Below are 21502 nucleotides of genomic sequence, written 5' to 3'. Positions count from 1 at the left end.
GACTTATAATTTAAGCCACAGAAGTTTATAATGTTAAGATTTCTCCATGGTCTGCACGCAATGAGTCTTTTCTTAGCCTTATTTTATAACATATTAATTGTTATAACGTAAAGAGGGTGACCTAGATAGAGGCTAGACCCTTCTGATTAGGTCAAAGTCGTTTTAGATTAATTAGTTTAATCATTTATTAAGATTTTCTCTTCAACTAGTGGTCTTTTGGCTCCATCATTGCCTTTTACAATTGTAAATGTTTTAAAATAAATATTTCAAAGTGAGTGATTGGCACTTGCTGCATTGAATTTTTTATATATATTTTTTTAAATTATAAAGTTTGCATAGGAAAACACTTTCACTTCTATCTCTTGAATCGAGGGTAAAAATCCCCAAAGTTCTGGCTCATAGATTTGGCACGTCGGTCGGCCTCTGTGTATAAGAATTTAATATTGTAAAATTTATTTATAATAGTATGTGGTGCTTTCATCTAAAACGACGAATACTTTTGAGGTACTTGGCTACTCAAAATAAGTATACAACATAAGAACAAAAATATCTGTTGCCTATAAATATATTTTTTTTAAATACTTACTATATATCACGGTGATATGATGGTAAGGGATGAACCTATTATGACTCTCTTGATAATAATCGAAACCTACCATGTATGGATTCCAATGTTAGTGGACTTCTTAGATAATCATCAAAGAAAACGTGGGACGAGTTCCCTTGTCATCACACCACCAATCTCCTTATTCCTTCTAAAAAAATAAATATTTTGGAACACTTGCCTCTTTTCATTGCACTCAAATCTAAGTTCTTTTCAACTTCTCATTGAATTCTCTCACAACAAGCCATCTAAGCTAATGATGCCTACATCAAATAATAATTCTTAAGACATGTAGTTGAAGAGTTACAAAAATAACCAGAACTAGTTGCTTAGTCCCAGAAATATAAAACTCAAGAATAGAAAATTTTGCAAATCATTTGCCCAAGAAACCAAAATGAATTCAGTTATGACCTCTCTTATTGTAAATACTGAATTTTTACTTATTTTTATTCTAGATTTCCCTACATCGTTAAAAAAATTAGCAAAAATAACTCCTGCTATTTTAGCTAAAATTTAACTTAAAAAAAGAAAAGAAAAAAGAAATCACCTCTGGAGGTTCATAGTTATTCAAAGCTACGCCTATAAATCTCTTGTATTTTTCAGTGGTTCAAGTAACATAGAAAATCAACAATATTCAAGTGTTTTTCTTCCTCAATCGTTCTAGTTCTCTCACCTATAGACATTACAAGACACCATAATTATTTTGGTGAACAAAAATCTCTATTATATTACAAATAAACAAAAATGTGTTATTAACATCTACAATCAAATTTTCTCTCATCTTTTTTTTTTTCAGAAAAAATTGCTTTTTGTTACTTTGATATGTAACTTGTTATGAATCACAGCCAACTAAAACAATCGACTTCATTTTTTTCTTTTTCTTGGTGAGCTACAACAGCAACATTGGATCAACAACTGGTCACACATCTGTCTGCAAACTCGAGCTTTTCTGCTCTTTTCGATCGGCATCATCATCATCATCATTATCACCCCCAGTTTTTTCAACCGAAGCAGTTCCATTTTCCGCTGAAGGCAATTCGCCAATCTCTGTCGTGCTTTTCCCCTCTTCCCCATTACTGATGACAGGTTTCGGGAGTTCTCTTGACGAAGAAACTGTTAGAAGTCGGCCAACTCCTTCGTACAAACTCTTTGCATCCATGATAAGAGCAGCTCCGCCAGGGTAACAACGGCCGAAACATGTGGCACAATGTGGGTAAACAACCTATGAAGTATGAAGTAATGGTACGTATGGTTACGAGTAATGAATATAGAAGAATAGAAATAGAATAAAATTTAATATACAAATAAGTAATTTTTTTTTCTCTCATTATGCATGGAAATGTCCAAACAGTGGAAAAATCATTATATTGGAATGATAATCCAGTATTTTAAATTGCAACCAAATAAATAAATAAAATGAAAATGGTTTTTTTTTCAATTTCATTACTCAAGTGTTGCGAAGACTGTTAAGGTAAACATAGATACACAGTGTAAATGAAAACCAGTCATTTCGGTGGAAGGAGTACCTCAATAAAGGCCCGGCAAAGCGAGAGGAAAAGTCCAGATTCGTTCTCTCTAAGCATCCGAGTCGTATTGTACCTCAACAAAGAGTCGGAAACAGTTTGCAATCCCTTGATTAATTCCTGGGCAAGCACATGCTTCAAACTTATCGGGGCACAAGGGCGTAATTCGTTCATTGCTGCAGATACACCTGTTGCCAAAACACAGAGAGAATAGTCAATTCAATCAATCCTCTTCATCCATGGTGTTAAAGGCAACCGCCCCATTTAACACTTCATATATATCCAATAATTGCATCAGCAAACACGAAAAATAGAGGTCATTGTTTCGGTTTAATATATTTTTTGTCTCCTATGGCTCAGGAATCAGTTATTTTCTTTTGCATTAGCATGGAAGAAGATTTACAGTAACTTCATTTTTATATTAAATCATCAGCCATAGAACCCTTTTTTTGCTACAAGTTATCTAAATAATACAGCAACATAAGAACACAGAACCTCACAGTTTTAGGCATATCAAAAGAAATATACATTGAAAATACAGAGAGACAGCTGAGAAGACATATTGAATTTACCATTGACAAAAACAGCAAGTGGTGGATGCTCCATAAGATGAGATGGTGGATTAACCTCATCCTGAGTTTCTTCACCCGAACTATTTACTGGAAAGCCAACTGCTGGTAAAGGGACCCAACGATGGGAATCCAAGACTAACTGGAGTAACAGAATAATTAATATTCACACCAGTTTATAGAAAACAAAACGACGCCTTCATCCTGATTCAATACTGATCTGTGTACTTGATATTAATACTCATATCACTGTCTAGTTACCTGAAAGTTCTCAACTGCTGTACTCATATTTTTTGAAAACAAGTTCAGCACAGCCCTGCAATGCAATAGGAAACGTAGTTTCAAGACAATATAGGTTTGAAAAGAGACACCCCTATCTTAAGAAAAGGAACCAAAACAAAAAAGGGAAAGAAAAACCTACTCTTCAAAAAGAGATGGAAGCAAGCATCGAAAATCTAGTCCAACCCAACCAAGGCCCATCGCACAATACTGAAAGTAAAAAAAAACTAACAATGTCAACATAAATACCATTTTAGTTGCAGAATGATCATATAATGCTATTAGCTATATTATTGACAATATACGAGCACATATCAGTAAGTTTAAAAGCCAAAAAATATAAACAAAACACTACATTTTGGCATGTGTTTTTTTGTAGGAATATGTACTTTCCACCAAAAGATCTATGCATACAGAAAATGATTCAGAAGAAGATGCTCACCATGCATTGATCCAATATATTTGACAGAGATCCTCCTTCGGTTATCTTTGGGAGCATGAACTTAAGAGTCTTGAGGTGTGAGGTGATCTGATGCATGGCCCAACTAAAGAGAAGCCCCCCATCATAGTTTTCTTCACTTCCTGATGTATCATCAGCAAATATTGCTCGATACTGATTAACAACATCAAAGAGATGCATCCGATGGCAGCTTATCATTCCCTTTAAGTACTCGTAAGCATTTCTCTGGTCCAGATCCTCCAGCATTCCAGTAAGCCATGCCTCCCGGCATCTCAGGAACTGAAGAAATATTTGTCAGATAAAATCTTTTAAAAGAATGTACCAAGATGAGTATATGAGCAAACTTAAAGCCCTAAAACAATAAACATTCATGTCACACACTTATCACCACCAAATATTTACTGAAATTATGCCCCCAAAAAACATACATCAATTATAATCCTACCTGCAAACGCATTTCATACTCACTGAAGACTCCAATTCGACGCAAGTATCCAATAATTCGTAAACACTCCGGTAGCTGCAAGAAATAAAGTTATACGTCCAGAATGATGCATAAACTCTCAAACTGCATGCCTAGAGGAATCAAATTGTTTGCTTGTATGTGCTCTTATAATTTGATCATACCTGAATGTTAGAACGAAGTTTCTGAAGAAGCTGAGAAAGAAGAGATTGGGTGGTATGTCTCACTTCTGCAGCCAGTGTCTGAATGACTGGTAAGCTAAGGGACAAAAGGACGGTAGAGAGAGGATTAAGCCTCATATTATGGTCGTTCATGAAGTTGACAACTCGTACAAAGAAGAGGTAGACAAGAGAATAACACGAACAACTCACTTGGGGTGCATAGTTGAAAGTTTGCTAACAAATGCTTCCAAGTCAAGAGCTTCATCAAAGTTCCCATTCCTTACACATCTGAAAAAGGAGAGATAACAATAATGCTTTTATTAAACAAGATGCTACAATCACTAAAAAATTTAAACATTGCCCTTACTTACGTAAAACCAAAAAATTGTCATGTTCTTATAATTTCAGTAATAATTTTTGCATAATTTACGAAGAACAGACGTTGATTCAAGAGACAAAATTAGAGAATAAAGATTAAATCCAAGTTAATAGAAATAATAATAATTCCTATAGTTATATAGTATTCATTTCTTATTCTACATCATTCAAACATATTTTGGCAATACTAGGCTGCATAGTAGTTCAAAAGTTATCCACTTTGGTGTAAAGAATAAAAGCTTGTTATACTCCCTTGGCAGTCACGGTGAATGGTAAATATCATACAAACAGTAATAAAAGAATGGAAAGTGTCATGAATTAATGCCCTCAATCCTAGTAATAAAACGGTAAATGAGCAATCACACAAATAGGATGCATAGTAGTTCATCCTCAATATGAGAGTCATATCCACTAATAGCAGCAACTTTTCACTGTGAAGAAGAAGAAAACGATTACAAGAAATCTCACTCATACTGATCTTTCCCAAACTCTAATTCTAACTCAATCTCATACGCAAATTTGGCTCCCTATTATCCTTTGATGTCAATTTGTGTGCATTCAACACATATGATGATCATCGTCTAATACAAATACAATAATGCTTCATACATCAAACAGAAAGAACAAAGCAATAGGAAACGTGAAAAAGAGAGAGAGAGAGAGAGCATCAGCAATAAGAACACAGGGAGGTGTCAATACTGGCAAAAACATCGAGAAGTTTTGAAACTTCTGGGTACTTGATGTCCAGTTAGTGATGCCAGGGGGAAGGAAGCAGCTGGTGGGGCTTAATCGGAGGCAGGTAGATATGGGGTTATGTCTTTTTTTTCTTTAGGATCTTTTTTCTTTTAATCTGAAATTCAAAATTAAACACTAAAACATTGAGGAAAATTTTCCTATGCTGTGGCAGCAGTAAGAAAAAAATAAGGCTTGAGAACTTTTTTTGGTGAAAGGCAGAAAGAAAAATACTAAGCTTGGATACCAATAAAATCAAGAGAGAAAATAAAAAGAGTTAATAGTAAGATTGAGCGACAATAAGAACTTAGAGAAGATCAGACAAGAAAATAAAATAAAGGAATTTTAAAAGATGGAAGAAAATCAATTGAGGAAGCTTAGAGAAAGAAAGAGAATAATAAAGAGTGAACTCAAATAATTCATTAATTCATCACAATCTACTGAACATCGATGAGCATAGTAGACAACTAAATGAGAATGGGAAAGCTGCACAGATAACAGCTTTTAAAAAAATGCATACAAAAATACTAATCTACTCACTTTGATTGTATAAGAAGTGAAGTCAATAAGAAAAATTCTTGATCACATTCCTTAAAAATTCACTATCTAGTTCTCAGACCTGATTTGTCTAATTGGCTCCAAAACAGATGTTTTAAGAAATAGCAACTAATTATAGCTTCACTTATCAGACTCAGTCGTAGAATATCCACTTAGTTGACATAACTAGAAAAAAGAGTACATTGAAAAACTTGACCAAATAGAAATGTACTTGTATTTCATAAGAATCCCCTGAAAGTGAACTATCCAACTTCAACAAAAGACCTCGACAATATATTCAGATACATACGTGTCCATAAGCTGAGGAATTTCAAGCAAGTCAAGCAAAGAACTGTGATTTGCTAGCAAAATTTGGTTCATCTTCCTCTTTTCCAAAATCTGCTCTGCAGATTCAACGAACTCCGTGCATCCAGATGTCAACTTTGGGATCTCACCTATCTACAAGGAAAACAAATATACCTTAGCAAGACCTAAATCCACCATAATTTCAGCTCTACCCATCGAAATTTACATTAGCAAAGACCAAGTCCAGATTTGCAATGCAGAGCAATGTACGCGACTCTCTAGTTTGAATTAACATTTAAAGTTAAAAAAAAAATTTCAACAATTTTATTTAAACAATAATGCCACCAAATTGACATAACAAACTTAATGTCAGAAGTAAAAAAAAAACAGAGATAGAGAAGGTAGCAGCACACCATGGATTCAAGATGCTTATCAATGGAAGATACTTCCCCCCGAATCGCGAGCAAGGCGTCAGCAGCAGCAATGAAAGCTCGGTAATTACCGACTGCAACCTCTTGCATTTGCCTCCGAATTCGCTCGGCATCGACTCGAAGAAGCTCAGGCTCCTGAAAATTGAATCAAACCAATGAAACGAAGAAAACATGACGATAATGAGAGAGAGAGAGTGAGTGAGAGGAAAGAGGAGAACCTTGTGAAGGCGATCGAGAGTGAAGGAAAGGAGCTCGGAGACGTAGGGTTGCTGAGAGGCGGAGGCGAGAGGGAGAAGGCCGCCGAGCGCGGAGGAGTCCTCCGCCGCATTATCGAACTCCATGGAAATGGCGAAGGAGATTGATTCGTAGGGGGTTGGATCTGGTGGAGCAATCGTCGCTGCTGTCCGATCTGATATCAGTAGTTCATGGAAGTTTGAAAATGGATATATTTGAAGCAAGGGACAACTCAACTGGTTCAATTTCCAGCTTCCTATAAAGAAGACATCTCTTTCATTTGTGTTCTTGTTTTTGTTAAATATTGCTCTTGTTTTAATTAAAAACAAAAAAAGAAAAATATCATTTTGAATGTTGTGTTTGACTATTTTGTATTTCTGATCCTGGGGTAATTTTTGGCGCTATTATTTTATGATGGTGTAGATTATAATCGTGTATATTATAGTTATTTAAAAATTTTTAAAAATTTTTGAATAATTTACACGATCGAAAACTAAGTTAAAATATTCTATTTTTTATACCCATACAAAAATTAGTCACGCGTGCAATAAATTGTTTTTAAACTAGTACTTTTTCGGCACTATAAATTATTTGAAATTTTCTAAAATTTTGCAGAATGCTCTAAATAACTATAATATATACTATCATAAAAAAAAATCGCGCTAAAAACTATTCACAAGTTGAGAATATAAAAGAGCCCCACCAATAAATTTTTCTTGAAACCCTACCATAGAAATTTTCTTACAAATATTACTTCTTTAATTTTTTTTCAATATGAATAAAATACTTATGAATTTTATTTTATTAATGAATTAAATTATATAGTATAAATAATTATTAACTTAGAAATTAAAAAATTGATATAAATTTAAAAATAATTAAAAATCACACTTTAATTAAACTCTCAAAAAACACTCCTCTCTTATTTTCTCTTATGTTTCATTCCAGCCGACCTTAATTTCTTCTTCTTCTTTCCTTGTTATCACTTTAAGTTATGTTATTTTTTGTTTTAGCATGTATTTATTTTAAGTAAAGTAATTTTATTTTTGCGTATTTTTTTTATGTGTTTATTTTAATAAATAATTTGGAAGTATTTATCTGTTTTGCTTTTAGCATGCGCGTAATGTTGGACATTGAAGACAATGCCTCATTTAAGTGTGATAACAAAATTAATAGATTGAGCAAGTTTATGTTATTTTTAGGAAGTAGTTTTGAGAGTAATTTTATGTACAATCGAACATATGGTAAGAAAAGTTGTTAACACATTCCGTTGATAAAAATCATAAGTTTAAAAATTTTACTTTTTGTGAGTTGTGAGAATGAGAAAATAACTTTGAAAACTTTAATAATCATTTGAGTAAGTAAAATTAAATTTTGGAATTTAATATGTAACATTTATTTGTTGTATTTTTCTTTGAATACATGCTGTCTCTTGTCAAAAAAAAAAAAAAATACTATTAAAAAAATTGAAAGAAAAGAATAACAGCAACATTTTCATTTTTCACCATTTGTAGTTTTGTTTGAATTAAATACTATATCAAAAGAAACATTATACATCCCTTTGTAAATTTAGTATTAAAAAAAGGATAAAAAAGAGAAGGAAAAGACAGTGATAATATTTGTTTTTATATTTAATTTTGGCTTTAGGTGCTATATTGTAAAATCTTGGAAATATGTCATTTAAATTTCAAATACCTAATTAGCCTATCTATTGATTAATATTTGTTTAAATTATTTGTCCTAAAAATATAACATCCATTTGAGAGTTAATTAATATATTTACAACTCCAAGAGTCAACCCGTTTTTGTAAAAATACTTTCAATACTTGTGAGGATTTTGGAGTTGAGACTTTATTCTTCAACAATTTTTTTCGATACTATTTATGTTATGGAATATAATTAGAAGGATTGGTTTGGTGCACACATGCTCTTACTCTCAAATTATAATTATGATAATTTTAAATAACATTTTTTAAATTCTCACTAATTATTTTGTTAGTAGTTTTGCATAATTGACTAAAGGGAAAAGTTGAGAACTACCCATTTTTAGGAGTAGTTAACTAAAATTAGACACTAAATATATTTAGTTGAACTTTACCCATTATTATCATGAGATTTCCCAAATTACCCTTATTTGAGTACATGATTGTAAGTGTTGTTGTAATGTGTATTATATGTGCCATATTATAGTTAAATTAGAAATACATTCTAATTGTAGTGTGTTTAAGGAGAAAAAAAAACATGTAATTGAAGGGGTATAATAGGTACATTAATTGAAAATTTGGGTACTAAAATAAGAGTTAAAAATAGTGGGTAAAAATTAAAATGGATCATTTAAAATGGGTATAAGATCCAATTTCCACTTGACTAAACCTTTCAATTTGATAATTATTTTTATTCGATTGAATTGCTAGAGACTAGCAATAAGTTGGTTGGAGTTGTGATTAGTGCTCGAAAATACATATTTATTAATCTTTAATGTTAAAATAAATTAATTTTTTATTCATATTTCCATGAATTTAATGTGATATATTGTATTAATAGAAATATTTAGTTTTAATTGAATTTATGTTTATTTTGTAGGAATTAAATGTATTTTTTTAGTATTGAAATGGAGAAAAAGAAATGAAACAAAATTGAAAGAAAAAAAAGTTGAAAAAGTGACATTTTTGAAAGAAAAGTCCATAAAGAAAAAATGACATTTATACAACCCAAGTCCATATTTCAGCAAGTCCAAGGCTAAGTCTATGACACACGCTTGTCATACTCTATCACACGCAGGGATGCACATTTTCTCCATCGGGATGGGGCCCCGTGGGGATCCACCCCTAATGGGGTGGGGAATCCCCATTTAAGTAGGAAACGAGGCAGGGACGGAGATAATTTTCAATCCCCGAATGTTAAATGGGGCGGGAGCGGGGATGACACTCCCCCCGAAGGGGCATCGATTAAATTATTATATATTTTTGTAATATTTTATATGTATTATATATCTTTTTTTATGTGTTATTGTATTATATTAGTAACTTTTTTAACATTTTAAATTTTATTTGAGATCATGTTTAATATTTTAAATCATAAATATTGTGTAATATTTTAACTTACATATAATTTACTATTTTTATTTTAAAATTTTAATCTAAAATTAATTTTTTAAATAAATGGGTTCCCCGTAGGGATTCCCCACCCTAATAGGGGATTCCCCACCCTGTCCTTGACGAGGAATAAGCGGGGATGGGGCGGAGACGAGAATTGAAATTATAAATAGGGATGGGGACAGGGGAGAACTCTCTGCTAATTTTCCGCCCCGTGTGCATCACTAATCACACGCTTGCCACACACAGACACATGCCTAGCATTCAACCAATTAACACTTGACACATGTCTTGGGTGTCCCAATAAATAAAATATTGCACAATGACCTAAATACAATTTGTACTAAGTTTTATTACAATTTAATCCTTTTTGCTAGCCTATAAATATATTGATATTTATTTAGGAGTGGACACACCAATTTTAGGATAACTCTCCATATTTCTACACAAAGAGCTGAATAGAAAGAGTTAGAGTTCTCCTAAAATTGATGTATCCAATTCTAAAGAAAAATAAAGCTATTTATAGGCTAAAAGACTAAATTAAAATAAAATTAGTACAAATTGTATCTGGGTCCTTATGTAATTTCTTATTTATTAGGACACCCTGACACATGTCAAGTGTTAATTGACTGAATGTGAGGCATGTACTTGCTGAACTATGGACTTGGGTGGTAGAAATGCCATTTTCCTTTTTGGACTTTTATTTAAAAAACGACATTTTTTTCTTTCTATTTCTTTCTTTCAGCTTTGTTTCATTTTTTTTCTCCATTTTATTTTGTTTTATTTTTAATTAGATTTTTAAATATTTAAATGAATTTTTTAAAATAAAAAATATCCACTTGAACAAATCAGAAGCTGCCACGTAGAGACATTTACCTAGCACTTAATGGCCAGACACCTACGGGTGCTAAGAAATGTTGACGGAATATCTTTTAGCCGCAAAAAAAAAAAAAAAAACTTAGGTATTTAAGTATCACAATCTATAAAATTTAAGTATTTTAGCCGCAAATATCCCAATTCCTAATATAAATATTAATAAATATGTATTTTTGTGCACTGATCATGGACACATTCAAAAAAATCCTTTAATTGGAACCATGTGTACAATCTTTACAAAGGTGATCCAACTTCACCATTAAAAGAGGTATAAGTATAGTATACACATATGTTTTTAGTGAATGTGTGATTGTTGAAATTTGGTGATTACAGACTCTCACTCCAATTGATCATATTATTGCTTAAGCAACTTGGTGAATGGAGTGATGTTGATGTTTGGTGTTGATAGTGATCTTGTGTATGCCAAAGGCAACATGAGAAGCTTCTTAGTTCTCCCTACAAATGCTCTTTTTGTGAAGTTATCATAATCATTTTCTTCAATTGCATCCAAAATGTTTCTGTACAACAGCAAGGATGACCACACCTGAAAATGGTTACCAAAAAGCCTCAAATCAATTCATTAACCAAAGCCATGTATGTGATTAGGAGTTGGAAAAGTGTCATACCGGCCAACGGCTAGCTTTGTCGAGCTGAGAAGCTCCTTCCTCTGCTAAGTTGAAGTAGAATCTTGCTCTTGTTATCTGTTCTTTCATGAATTCTCGCCATCTCTCAGTAACCTTTCTCGAGAAAATATCCTTGTCCGATAATCCAAACTGCGCTAGCTCGTCTTGTGGAAGATAAACTCTCCCTCTTATAGCACTAGAGAAAGGAAAATAAGTATAAGGAATACTAATGAGAGAGATTGCAGCATAGAGGGAAAGAAAGAAAGAAATGATTATTAGAACTTACTCTTCTCCAACATCTCTTAGGATATTTGTCAATTGATTGCCAATTCCTAAGTAGAGTGCAGAATCATATATTCTCTTTACAGAGATCAAAGATTCTGGTGAAGTTCCCATTATTGGAACACTCATCAACCCAACAGTTCCAGCTACATAGTAGCAGTAAAGATACAGTTCTTGGAAGTTTTCGTATCGAAATTTTCTAGTGTCCATCCTCATACCTTCAATCATATCCCTGAAAGGCTGTGATCAAAGAAAGCTGAGTAACGCGAAATGGATGGTAGAACATGGGAATTTCCTACTAGAGAATGTCTCTTTTGTAGTCAAGTTCAGCTTCAAAAAGGATTATTTATTGAAGAGAAGAAGAAGAAGAATCACCTTTATGTCTAATGGGAACTTGAAAACAGTATCTGTGAGCGCAGCATCGAGCACATCATAAGGCCGTCCATCGAAGATATCTTGAAGCCTCTCTTCCCATCTGTCAAGAACTTCAGAGCTCATGTAAGCAGCATTAGGGCCATCAACAAGCTCATCTGTTCTCCTACACCAAACTACATAGCGCAAGATTCAACATTTTGTTACTTTGAGAAGGAACAACTATCAAAATATTGACAAAAAATATGCATACTTTTTATGTAATAAGCTGCTGTAAAGTTTAAGAAATAAATCCTTACCATATATTGCCCATATGGCTTTTCTTCTTTCTTCTGTCATCAACATGGTACCTGCACATCATTAAAGCATAGCAAAAAATCAAAATCAATATACCAACAAATTGTATCAGCTAGATTCATAGAGTTTTAAGGGATATGAAATGGAACCTAGATAGAAGGACTTGGCATATTCTTCACAAATACACCTGCACCTTTCATATGACTCCTCAAGAAAGCTGGGATGGAACTGCGGCTTTCTTCGAGCTTGATCATCAACATCAAAGCTGTGAGACTTCTGAGACTGTCTTTTGACAACTTCTTGTAAGCGTAAATCGAAGAAGGGAATTCCTGGTTTTGTTAATTCAGGAAAAACAGGTATGCTACTTTGCTTGGCAGGAGCCATAATAGTAAGTTCAGCTCTTATAGATTTTTGAGGCTTAATAGAAGAAGATACACTAATCACTTCTGATCTCATGGTAGAAAGATTAAAGGAGTTTTGTGACATGAATTGTTTACCATTTCCTTGTCTGATATTACAAGGCTTAGGTGATACAAGGGAAAATGTTGGACTCATTTTAACAGTCTTTTTGTCACTTTTCTTTTTCAGTAAGAGAATTATAACATAACTCCCTAAAGGGTTAGATGACTCAAAGCTTGACACTTTTTCTTGTATTGTCTCTAATGTAAGTATGTTATATATAACTAGTAGAACTAGTTTGAGGCATAATATATATTATTATACATATGATGTATGATGTAAATATGACCCCACTAATCATGTAACAGAAAATGACACAATATGAAACATTTTATAGTTGTATCCAAGATTTGATGCCAAAGTGAAAAAAATAAAGAGAAAAAGCAAGTGACTTGTACGACAGGGTGTTATTAGCTTGTTTTTTCTATGTTATTTTAGTATGTTAAGGTGTTAGATTACGTATGAACATTGTCTTAATTTGTTGAAACTAAGGATAGTAACATTGAAATGTTCTTATTTTGTTGAAACTAAGGATAATAACAGCGTAAACTACGAAGATGCTGGTTTTGTCTTCAAGTAAGATGTCCAAAGCATAGTTGCAGATCATTGTCTTCTTATGCAGTTTGCTATTGGAATCTTTATCAAATCTGATTCCTCTATTGGAAGCCTTTCTTTGTTTTGCTTATTATTAACATTATTATTGTTACTTTGTTTGTTTGTTTTTCTATTTTTTAATAAATATTATTTTGATTTTGGTTTTGTTTGGATTTTAAGAGTTGTCAATGGATTTTTAAGAGTGTACTGTACTGCCGAAAGCCTATTAGAATGGGAACCACATATACTTGCTGTAACTAACAAAAGCTTAAATATGTTAAATATTTGGGTTTATACTTTTTTAGGTCCTGTATTTTGACTCATTATCTGTTTAAACCCTGTGTTTTGACAAATTATTTTTTGGATCCTGTATTTTGTAAAATAGTTCAAATAGGCCTCTAAAACTAATTTTGATGAACAAAAGATTGAATATAATATCACAGTTCTTAAGCAGAATGACTGAATTTTTGTTTTGGGTTGTTAGTTTGATGAATTATTTGTGATTTTAATTCAAAAAACTTTGATCAAAATTGGATTAAGAGGTCTATTTGAATTATTTTAGAAAATACAGGATCCAAAAAGTAATTTATCAAAACTCAGGATCTAAACAGGTAATGAGCCAAAACATAGGAACTAAAAAAGCATAAACCCTAAATATTTTCACTCCCAATATCCATTTTCTAAATAATAGTGATTTTCAAGTAATAATGAGGATAAGCCTTCTCTTTTGATCAAAATTGTTGATTAGTGATTATATGAAACAACTTTACAAGAAATTTTTTTTTTAAAAATATAAAATTCAAGGCATTTGATGATAATATTTATAATGAAGGGGTGTCTTTTTCTATTCAAAGGAAGCTCCTAAGTTTTCTTAGTGCCATTCTCATATTATTATATTATAGCTCCTCAATCTTATTCTCTCTTTTGAAGTCACTCTAGATCAGGCTCACAATAAAATAAATTATATTCTCTCTCTCTCTCTCTCTCTCTCTCTCTCTCTCTCTCACTCAAATAAATATCCCCCAAAAAATAAAAAAGTCATGTTCAACAAAAGAGATCAAAAGACTTGATGACAGAAAGTAATCATAAAACTGAGGCATCACCAATTTGGTGTAACCATGTTTCCAAAGTTAATTAATTCCTTTGATAAATTTTACACAAAAAGACTTGTGAAAACTAAAGTTAAAAAAAAAAGAATTAAATGGTAAATAAAAATATAAACATGGAACTAAGGAGAGCCATCAATTTCTTTCTATACCTGTATGTGTATTTATATAAACATTTAGTCTTGTAGAAAAATAATTCACTTGTTTATCTTCAAACCATTTTCCAGAGGCTTGAAAGCTGCCAATACTACAGCAACTTTACATACAAGAAATCCCAGCATACCAACTATGAGATCTTTTGGTGTAAAATCCATGGGAAAATCTCCAGAGCTATACTTAACCGCAAATAAGGCAAACCCAACTGCCAATGCAACGGTAGATATGGGGCCTTTAAACCCTCCAATCATTTGATCAGTTGCTCCTTTGTTCTGGGAACTTGATTCCGGAGCTGGTAATTCATCGACTGACCTTTGCAATAGGAGAAGATACAAGAAGCCACCAATCCCACCGGCTAGAAATGCAAAAGCTGCATGTTCTCCAGCCGAAAAAGATGCAGCTGATGTACCGATAAGGATCAATATGGCATCATAAAGTAGTAAGGAGAATTTAAGATCTGCATATTGTCTCATGCTTTCCTCATTTGACATCTTTTGGGTTTCGATTGTCGTCGATGCAGGAAGGCTTAAGGTAGAGGGATCAACCCCAGATATTTCGGTAGCAAGACAAGGTCTAAGTTCTAGCATCGAAATGTTACTTCCTTCCCCAAGCAGGATATCCTCAGCTTGAAATTCATACTTGACACTGACATACTGAAGATCTTCTCTGCCTTTCTTTTTGGACGAAGGATGGGACTCAGAAACAACCACCAAGCTCGCTCTTCCTAACCTCCATTGGCCTGACCTTAGAGAATTGTCAAACAGGGATCACTTGTGAGCGAAGCAAAATTTTAAAGCTTAAATCTCAACATTAGCATAGACTTACAAACCTGATTCAAGACCAATCCAAATAGCTTTAATTCTCTCTAAGTTAGGTCCGGTAAAGGTTAATTCATCCACAGAACCTCTTTGAAAAGGGAATAACAAGTCATTATCTGAATCAACAGACCTCTGTTTAACCAAACTTGCAGGTATTCTCTGTAATAAAGAGTCTCCATTTTCATCTATCAAACACAATAGAACTCCAGCATTCAAGTCAGTCAGAGTTGAGGCCGAGAAATTACTAGTATCTAACTTAACTTTATACAAAGATTGAGATACATCATTCCTAAGAGAAGTGAAATCCTTTTCTGTTAAGCTATCTGTGCATATTTTAGCTTCTGCTGCTTGCAAAAGGCGTGCAGGCTTTGCATAGTCCTGGAAATCTGTAATAAGAAGAGTTTTCAGATAGAATTTCCTTGGTTTCCCCAGGGCCACAAATCAATAACAGACTCTTCTGTTCAATGCTCATGTTGGATATGCACCTTATTTGTATCTATCTAGCTGACTGGTATGTTAGTTATAACCATCTATTGAGACTACAATTCATTATTTCGGTTAGTTGGTTGGTTTAAAGGCTCATATGTCCAAGACTCTAAAGACTCTCCTGATTGGTTGCTCAATATGTATATAAGGCTATGTTCCTTGAGGTCATGTACGTGAATTTTTAGACCAAGCCCAGAACGAGTATCTACAGAAAAGTGTTCTGTGTTCTCTTTGAGTTGAGGGAGTAATCCTTGAATCTAATTGCTGTGCTGATTTGTTCGTTTGAGTTTTGACCGATTTAATCCAAGATTTAAGGGTATTAAATCTCCACAAACTTCAATCTATATTTGTTTAGTTTGCCAACTATGGATATAAACATACACGCAACAAAGTTTTCCAAACATAATCTTATTTACATCTATGATACACAGTCACACATGTAAATTCACAAAATTCAATAGGCTCTACCAAAGAGAAGCAATATGTGATGCAAAACAATATAATTAGGATTTATTTAAGCTTCAGTAATTGAAATTGTAGTATGTTTTTGAATCGTTACAATTAGTTTCCTTTTCGAGTTCAACATCTACTGTTGTTCATAATTTTGAAATTTTTTCAAAAGATTAAAAATGATTGAATCAGTAGTCTTCACTCAAAGTTGTTCTCTTTCTCTATATCTCTTCACACACATACGTAACATAAGTGGATGTAACAGTCTCACAAGAAACAACTTCCATGACTGAAAAAAACTCAAGAAAGACTAAAACAAAGTGAGCAAGTTTTAAATTTGATGAATGAGCAGTTCCCTATAGATGCTATTCGACATAAAGTATGCAACTTCTTGCCAAAGTTTAAAATTTTCAAGCTTAGTAGTTCCATAGCTGAGAAAGAAAATGACCCTTTTCTTATTTGGTTCTAAACATCCCATTTTGATTTATCAGGGAGCAAACAGAGACAAAAAAGAAAAGAATTCACCTTGGTAATCAGATAGCTTGGAATGAATAGAAGGAAATCGACGAAGTCCAGTTCGTCGTGAGTGAAACCTCCTGCGATAGAAAGGGATTCCATGGTTTCCCTTCCTTCGTCTAACGAAGCTTTGAGAAGTTGCAGAGATTGAATGCCTCAGCGGAATGGACTCCATAGCTCCACAAACCGAACTCCTCAGGTTATTATTTTTATTTTTAAAAAAATAAAAAATTCCATAAACATAAAAATATTATAATATTTGTAAATATAAATTAAATTGTAGTTCATCGAAGCGTTTGTAGTCCAACGGTTAGGATAATTGCCTTCCAAGCAATAGACCCGGGTTCGACTCCCGGCAGACGCAGTTTTGTTTTATACCTTTTTTATGGTACTAATAATTTATGATTGATTATTTTAAAAAACAGTCACATTATTAAGTGTATTTCACTGCTAAATTTGGATCTATTATTTTGAAGATTGAGAATTAAGAAGATGGTTTGTTCCTAGTTTCTTACACTACAAATAAATATATTATTTACTGACAACTTTTTAGTCACAACATATATTTTGTGTGATTAAATGTTACTTTTAGTCACAACAAAAAATTACATGCACTAAAAAGTCATATTTAATTAAAAGTTATCACTAATGTAGTTTTATTAACAACTTATTCTTTTTAGCGATAAAGTTTTTTGTGACTAAAAATATATTTGATGACAAATAAATTATGACTTTTGTGACTAATACTTTTAGCCATTGACTTTTTAGTGATAACATATGGAAATGATTTTTCTTTAGTCATAATTTTTTTTACTTGTAATCACAAATTTTATTGGGACTAAAACTAAAATTTTTTGTAGTGTTAGTGGTAAAAATGATATATTGTTTTGGAATGATTCAAAGAGTGGCGCTTTTACACACCTGTTCTTTCATTGTCCTCTGGCTAGACAACTTTATAGTTTAGCAGCCCTTGGGCTCTTAGAAGCGACTCTCTACACTTTTCCTCAGGCTTGGACGTAGAGTGGATTTTGAGACCTTCAATCATACGTACGTTCAAACAAATCTTACCATGAGGGAGCCAAGTGGACTGCATGGGCCATCCAGACCTAAAGGAATTCACAGACTCCACCCACCGAGAGGAACAAAATCCACCCCAACCTTTCCCATGTCGAAAAAAGACCCTGCTATATCTCTACAGTGATCAAAGATAGTGTTTGTTGATGCAACAATTCGAGGAATGGTTGCTTTTGGCTCGAGGGAGGATGGCATTCAGGCTTTCCAGATATCCAACAAATTCAAGGTGACATTTGCGCTAGAAGCGAAAGCAAAAGCTCTACTGACTGCAATCAAATTATGTGCTGAACAAGGAAGACGAATGTTATTTTCCACTCAGACTGCAAAACTCTGGTTGAGGCTATTAAAGACAAAACGATTGTGAACTGGACTTTAACTTTGGTTTTTATGAACTTATTTAGGTTTTTCTTTGTTTTGGATTCCTAGAAATAAAAATGTTTCTGCCCATATGTGTGCTGCCTCGGCAGCGACACAGAACAAGATTGGTATCTTGCAACTTACTTGGGGAGATAGATCCATGTGTGTCTACCACTTTTTCAGTTGTTTGAATGTAGTTCTTTTCTTTCGCAAAAAAATAAAATAGTACCACTAGGTGTAGTGCTTTGTGCACTTGTCCGGGTGGAAATCTACATTTATGATAATATGAAGTTTTTATGTGTTTGTAAATCATATATTGAATGGAATTTGTATAAATTTTTTAAATAATTATTAGATTCTCAATTGATTATAATAATTAATTTTTCTTTTTGTTCTTTATTTTAAACATATAGACTAATTAGAATGCGGCATCTATATGTTGATTTAGTCGGCAATTAATAAGAATTAACAGAGCAAAGAAAATGGTGACAATCACATTATTATTTCAGTAAATTTGATTATTTGTGTGTGTATTTTTTTCCTTTTTCAAAATGTAGAGATTTATTCTGGATTTTGTAGATCTTACAATTTGTATGTAGTGACATTGGTGGTTGATAGGGGAGTGAGGGTTGAGGGCCCCACCTCAAAATTTTAGTTGCTTAACATTATTAAAATTTTGACTAAATATTTCTAATATAATTGTACAAAATAACAAGTAAACCCTATTAGAAAATTTAAACTCATAATTAAATAGCCCCCATAATGTAAAGTCTGGCTCCATCTATGTATGCTGCTCTTTGATTGAGAAAAGAAAAGTTAATGACACAAATAGTTTTCAAATTAATTATACACTAGATTAAGAAGCAAAATTTTCAAATTGGGTTAACAATTTTTTCAATTATAATAAGGAAATTATTCTCATCAAATAGTAATTTACTAAGTAACGTCACTTAATTAATTCCTTATCAAAATGATAATTAAAAAAAAAGATTAATAGAATCTTATTTTTAATATAGTTTATATATCGATCAAACAAATCTACTACTTTTCCCAATTGTTGAAGAGAATATATAAATGATTAATTAACGGTGAAAATAATTAATAATTGGGTTAGCAATAATCTTACCAAACCAATTAGTAACTATTCGTTTATTAGTTTAGATATCTCCAAATTTAGTTCATTAATTCAAAATTATAAAAATGCTCTCTGGATATGATAACTAGATTCCACCTAATCAGGTAATTAAAATAAACTTATTAATTAGCATATATTGGCACAAAATCAGGCCATATAATAATAATCACAAACCAAACCAATAATCTCAATTGATTGTACAACCTACAAAAAGCCGAGTCCTGCAAGTGTTCTTGACCCGTTCGGATGACAGTGTATATTGTACCTATTTAGAACATCTGTAAATTTTCGGTATCGTAAACAAATGCTATAACTACGCAGTCATAAAAAAATCATGCAAAAACTATTCATCGGTCTAGAACACTGAAGAACCCATGGCCACCGGTATATGAGAATTATCCAATATATATTGTATATATGTTGAGTGTGTTCATTCTTCATCTCCTTGAAATTGATTACTATTGAATTGGCAAAGATTCTTTGATCTGCAAAATTTGATGAAGAAGAACCAAACAATTCCAGCAGCAGTCATAACTCCACTGACTAAATAAACAACTTTGGTGGCTATGGCCATGACAAAGATCAAAAATGCAGATGGAATCAAACACATGATTACCAATCCAACCAACCCCATCGGAACCTTGTACGGCCTCCTCAGCTCAGGCAACTTTCTCCTCAACCAAACAAAAGAGGCAAACTCCAACAACATTCCCAAACTGTACAAGAAATTCGCAGCAGCAATTATCACCTCAAAATCCATGTACGACATTGCCAAGACTATACCAGTCGAGACCAGGATTCCCAACAATGGAGTGTTGAATTTCTTCGAACGGTAGGCGAAAATCTTGGGCAAAACTCCGATTTCCGCCATGCCAAGGATTTGGTACGAACTGCTGCTCAACTGGGCTTGGAACAGTCCAATGGCCGACAGCACTGCACCGATTTCTATCCAGATTTTCAGCCAATTCCCGGCTATGATTCTGGCTGCCTCGGCGTGGAAACCGGTCTCCCACAGGCTCTGATCGACGGAGACCGAACCGGCCACCGCGAAAAGAGGGATCAAGTACGACAAACAGGTGAAGATCACGGCTACGAAGAGTGCTTTGGGAAAGGTCTTATGAGGGTTTTCAACTTCTCCGGCTAAAGTTGATACATTGTCCCAAAAGTTAAGGTTCCAAAAAAGGGTGTTGAAATACAAACCCCAGTCTTTTTTCACACCCTTTTGCCCTAAGCTAATCCACCTCCGAGGCCTGATCTTAGGAATAGCAAAACAAGTCATCACCACGAAAGGTGAGATCGATATTAGGGCTAAGATCACAGCTACGTAGCCAACGATTGTGAGGCCTATATAGTTGATAATAGCAAGGATAATAATGAAAGCTAAAATGGTTACGTAACGAGGCCAACCCGATTGGAGAACAGGGAAGAGTTTTTCCATGTAGTCAACGCAGAGAATGGGGAAGGCTGCGATGTTGATGACGACGCTTAAGAACTTCCATGTTCCCATGAGAGAACCCCAGAAGGGTCCGAAGGCCTGCTGTGCCCATATGACGAAGCCTCCATTGCCGGGGTAGGCGGTGGAGAGCTCGGCGGTGACTAGGGCTTCGGGAATACTCCATACGAATGGGAAGACGAGGAAGCCGATTAGGGCTAGGAGTGGACCGGCGGCTTTGACTGCCGGCTCTTCGCCGTAGGGACCTCCGGCGACTTCGAAGTAGATGAGGAAGATGAGAGGGAGAAGAGTAAGCTTTTTAGGGTTTGTGGGTGGTTTGGTTGTGGTTGGTAATTGAACAGCCTCCATGGTTGGTTTTTGCTTTTGCTGAAGAATGAGATTTTTATATCTTCGGAAGAATCTATTAATTTATATAATTACAGATCTCAGATTTTTTTTAGTTTAATTTCAAATTGAATTAATAAATTTAAATTTAAATTTTGTGATTTTTTTTTTGAATTTTATTATATATTTGTATATATTTATAGCATTATTTTCGCTTGGAATTTAAATTAAAAAGTTATAAGAATAATATCTACAATGACAAGAAGATATGGTAAGTGAATAATCACTTTTTTTTACTTATTTAATTTAAGTAGTGTATAATTAGACGTTCTTTATTATAACTAGATAACTG

At 33.4% G+C, this 21502-nt stretch overlaps 4 protein-coding genes and 1 non-coding gene across 5 annotated transcripts; 1 reads left to right on the top strand and 4 right to left on the bottom strand.

The window, feature by feature from the left end:
• Positions 1-1167: 1167 nt before the first annotated feature.
• On the bottom strand, positions 1168-6964 carry LOC133781665 (conserved oligomeric Golgi complex subunit 8-like). The gene is made up of 12 exons (XM_062220725.1): positions 6662-6964; positions 6426-6578; positions 6017-6165; positions 4270-4347; positions 4063-4156; positions 3881-3955; positions 3418-3714; positions 3118-3185; positions 2958-3012; positions 2700-2838; positions 2131-2315; positions 1168-1826 (listed from the first exon to the last, which is right to left on the bottom strand). Exons 1-12 carry the CDS (start codon positions 6782-6784, stop codon positions 1524-1526), a joined length of 1719 nt encoding a protein of 572 aa, XP_062076709.1. The 5' UTR covers positions 6785-6964; the 3' UTR covers positions 1168-1523.
• A 3889-nt stretch (positions 6965-10853) lies between these two features.
• Positions 10854-12818, bottom strand: LOC133781664 (phytoene synthase 2, chloroplastic-like). Its single transcript, XM_062220724.1, has 6 exons — positions 12372-12818; positions 12225-12275; positions 11929-12101; positions 11558-11793; positions 11275-11467; positions 10854-11192 (listed from the first exon to the last, which is right to left on the bottom strand). Exons 1-6 carry the CDS (start codon positions 12775-12777, stop codon positions 11004-11006), a joined length of 1248 nt encoding a protein of 415 aa, XP_062076708.1. The 5' UTR covers positions 12778-12818; the 3' UTR covers positions 10854-11003.
• A 1537-nt stretch (positions 12819-14355) lies between these two features.
• LOC133781663 (uncharacterized) lies at positions 14356-17000 on the bottom strand. Its single transcript, XM_062220723.1, has 3 exons — positions 16817-17000; positions 15367-15741; positions 14356-15276 (listed from the first exon to the last, which is right to left on the bottom strand). Exons 1-3 carry the CDS (start codon positions 16980-16982, stop codon positions 14579-14581), a joined length of 1239 nt encoding a protein of 412 aa, XP_062076707.1. The 5' UTR covers positions 16983-17000; the 3' UTR covers positions 14356-14578.
• Positions 17001-17099: 99 nt separating this feature from the next.
• On the top strand, positions 17100-17171 carry TRNAG-UCC (transfer RNA glycine (anticodon UCC)). Its single transcript has one exon. It is a non-coding gene; the product is annotated as a tRNA-Gly (tRNA).
• A 2593-nt stretch (positions 17172-19764) lies between these two features.
• Positions 19765-21280, bottom strand: LOC133781662 (probable polyamine transporter At3g13620). Its single transcript, XM_062220722.1, has one exon. The coding sequence runs from the start codon at positions 21172-21174 to the stop codon at positions 19804-19806; it is 1371 nt and encodes a 456-aa protein (XP_062076706.1). The 5' UTR covers positions 21175-21280; the 3' UTR covers positions 19765-19803.
• Positions 21281-21502: the final 222 nt, after the last annotated feature.

Source organism: Humulus lupulus, chromosome 6, assembly GCF_963169125.1.
Source record: "Humulus lupulus chromosome 6, drHumLupu1.1, whole genome shotgun sequence".
Classification (NCBI taxonomy): domain Eukaryota; kingdom Viridiplantae; phylum Streptophyta; class Magnoliopsida; order Rosales; family Cannabaceae; genus Humulus; species Humulus lupulus.
This window is presented reverse-complemented; position numbering and strand designations above follow the sequence as displayed.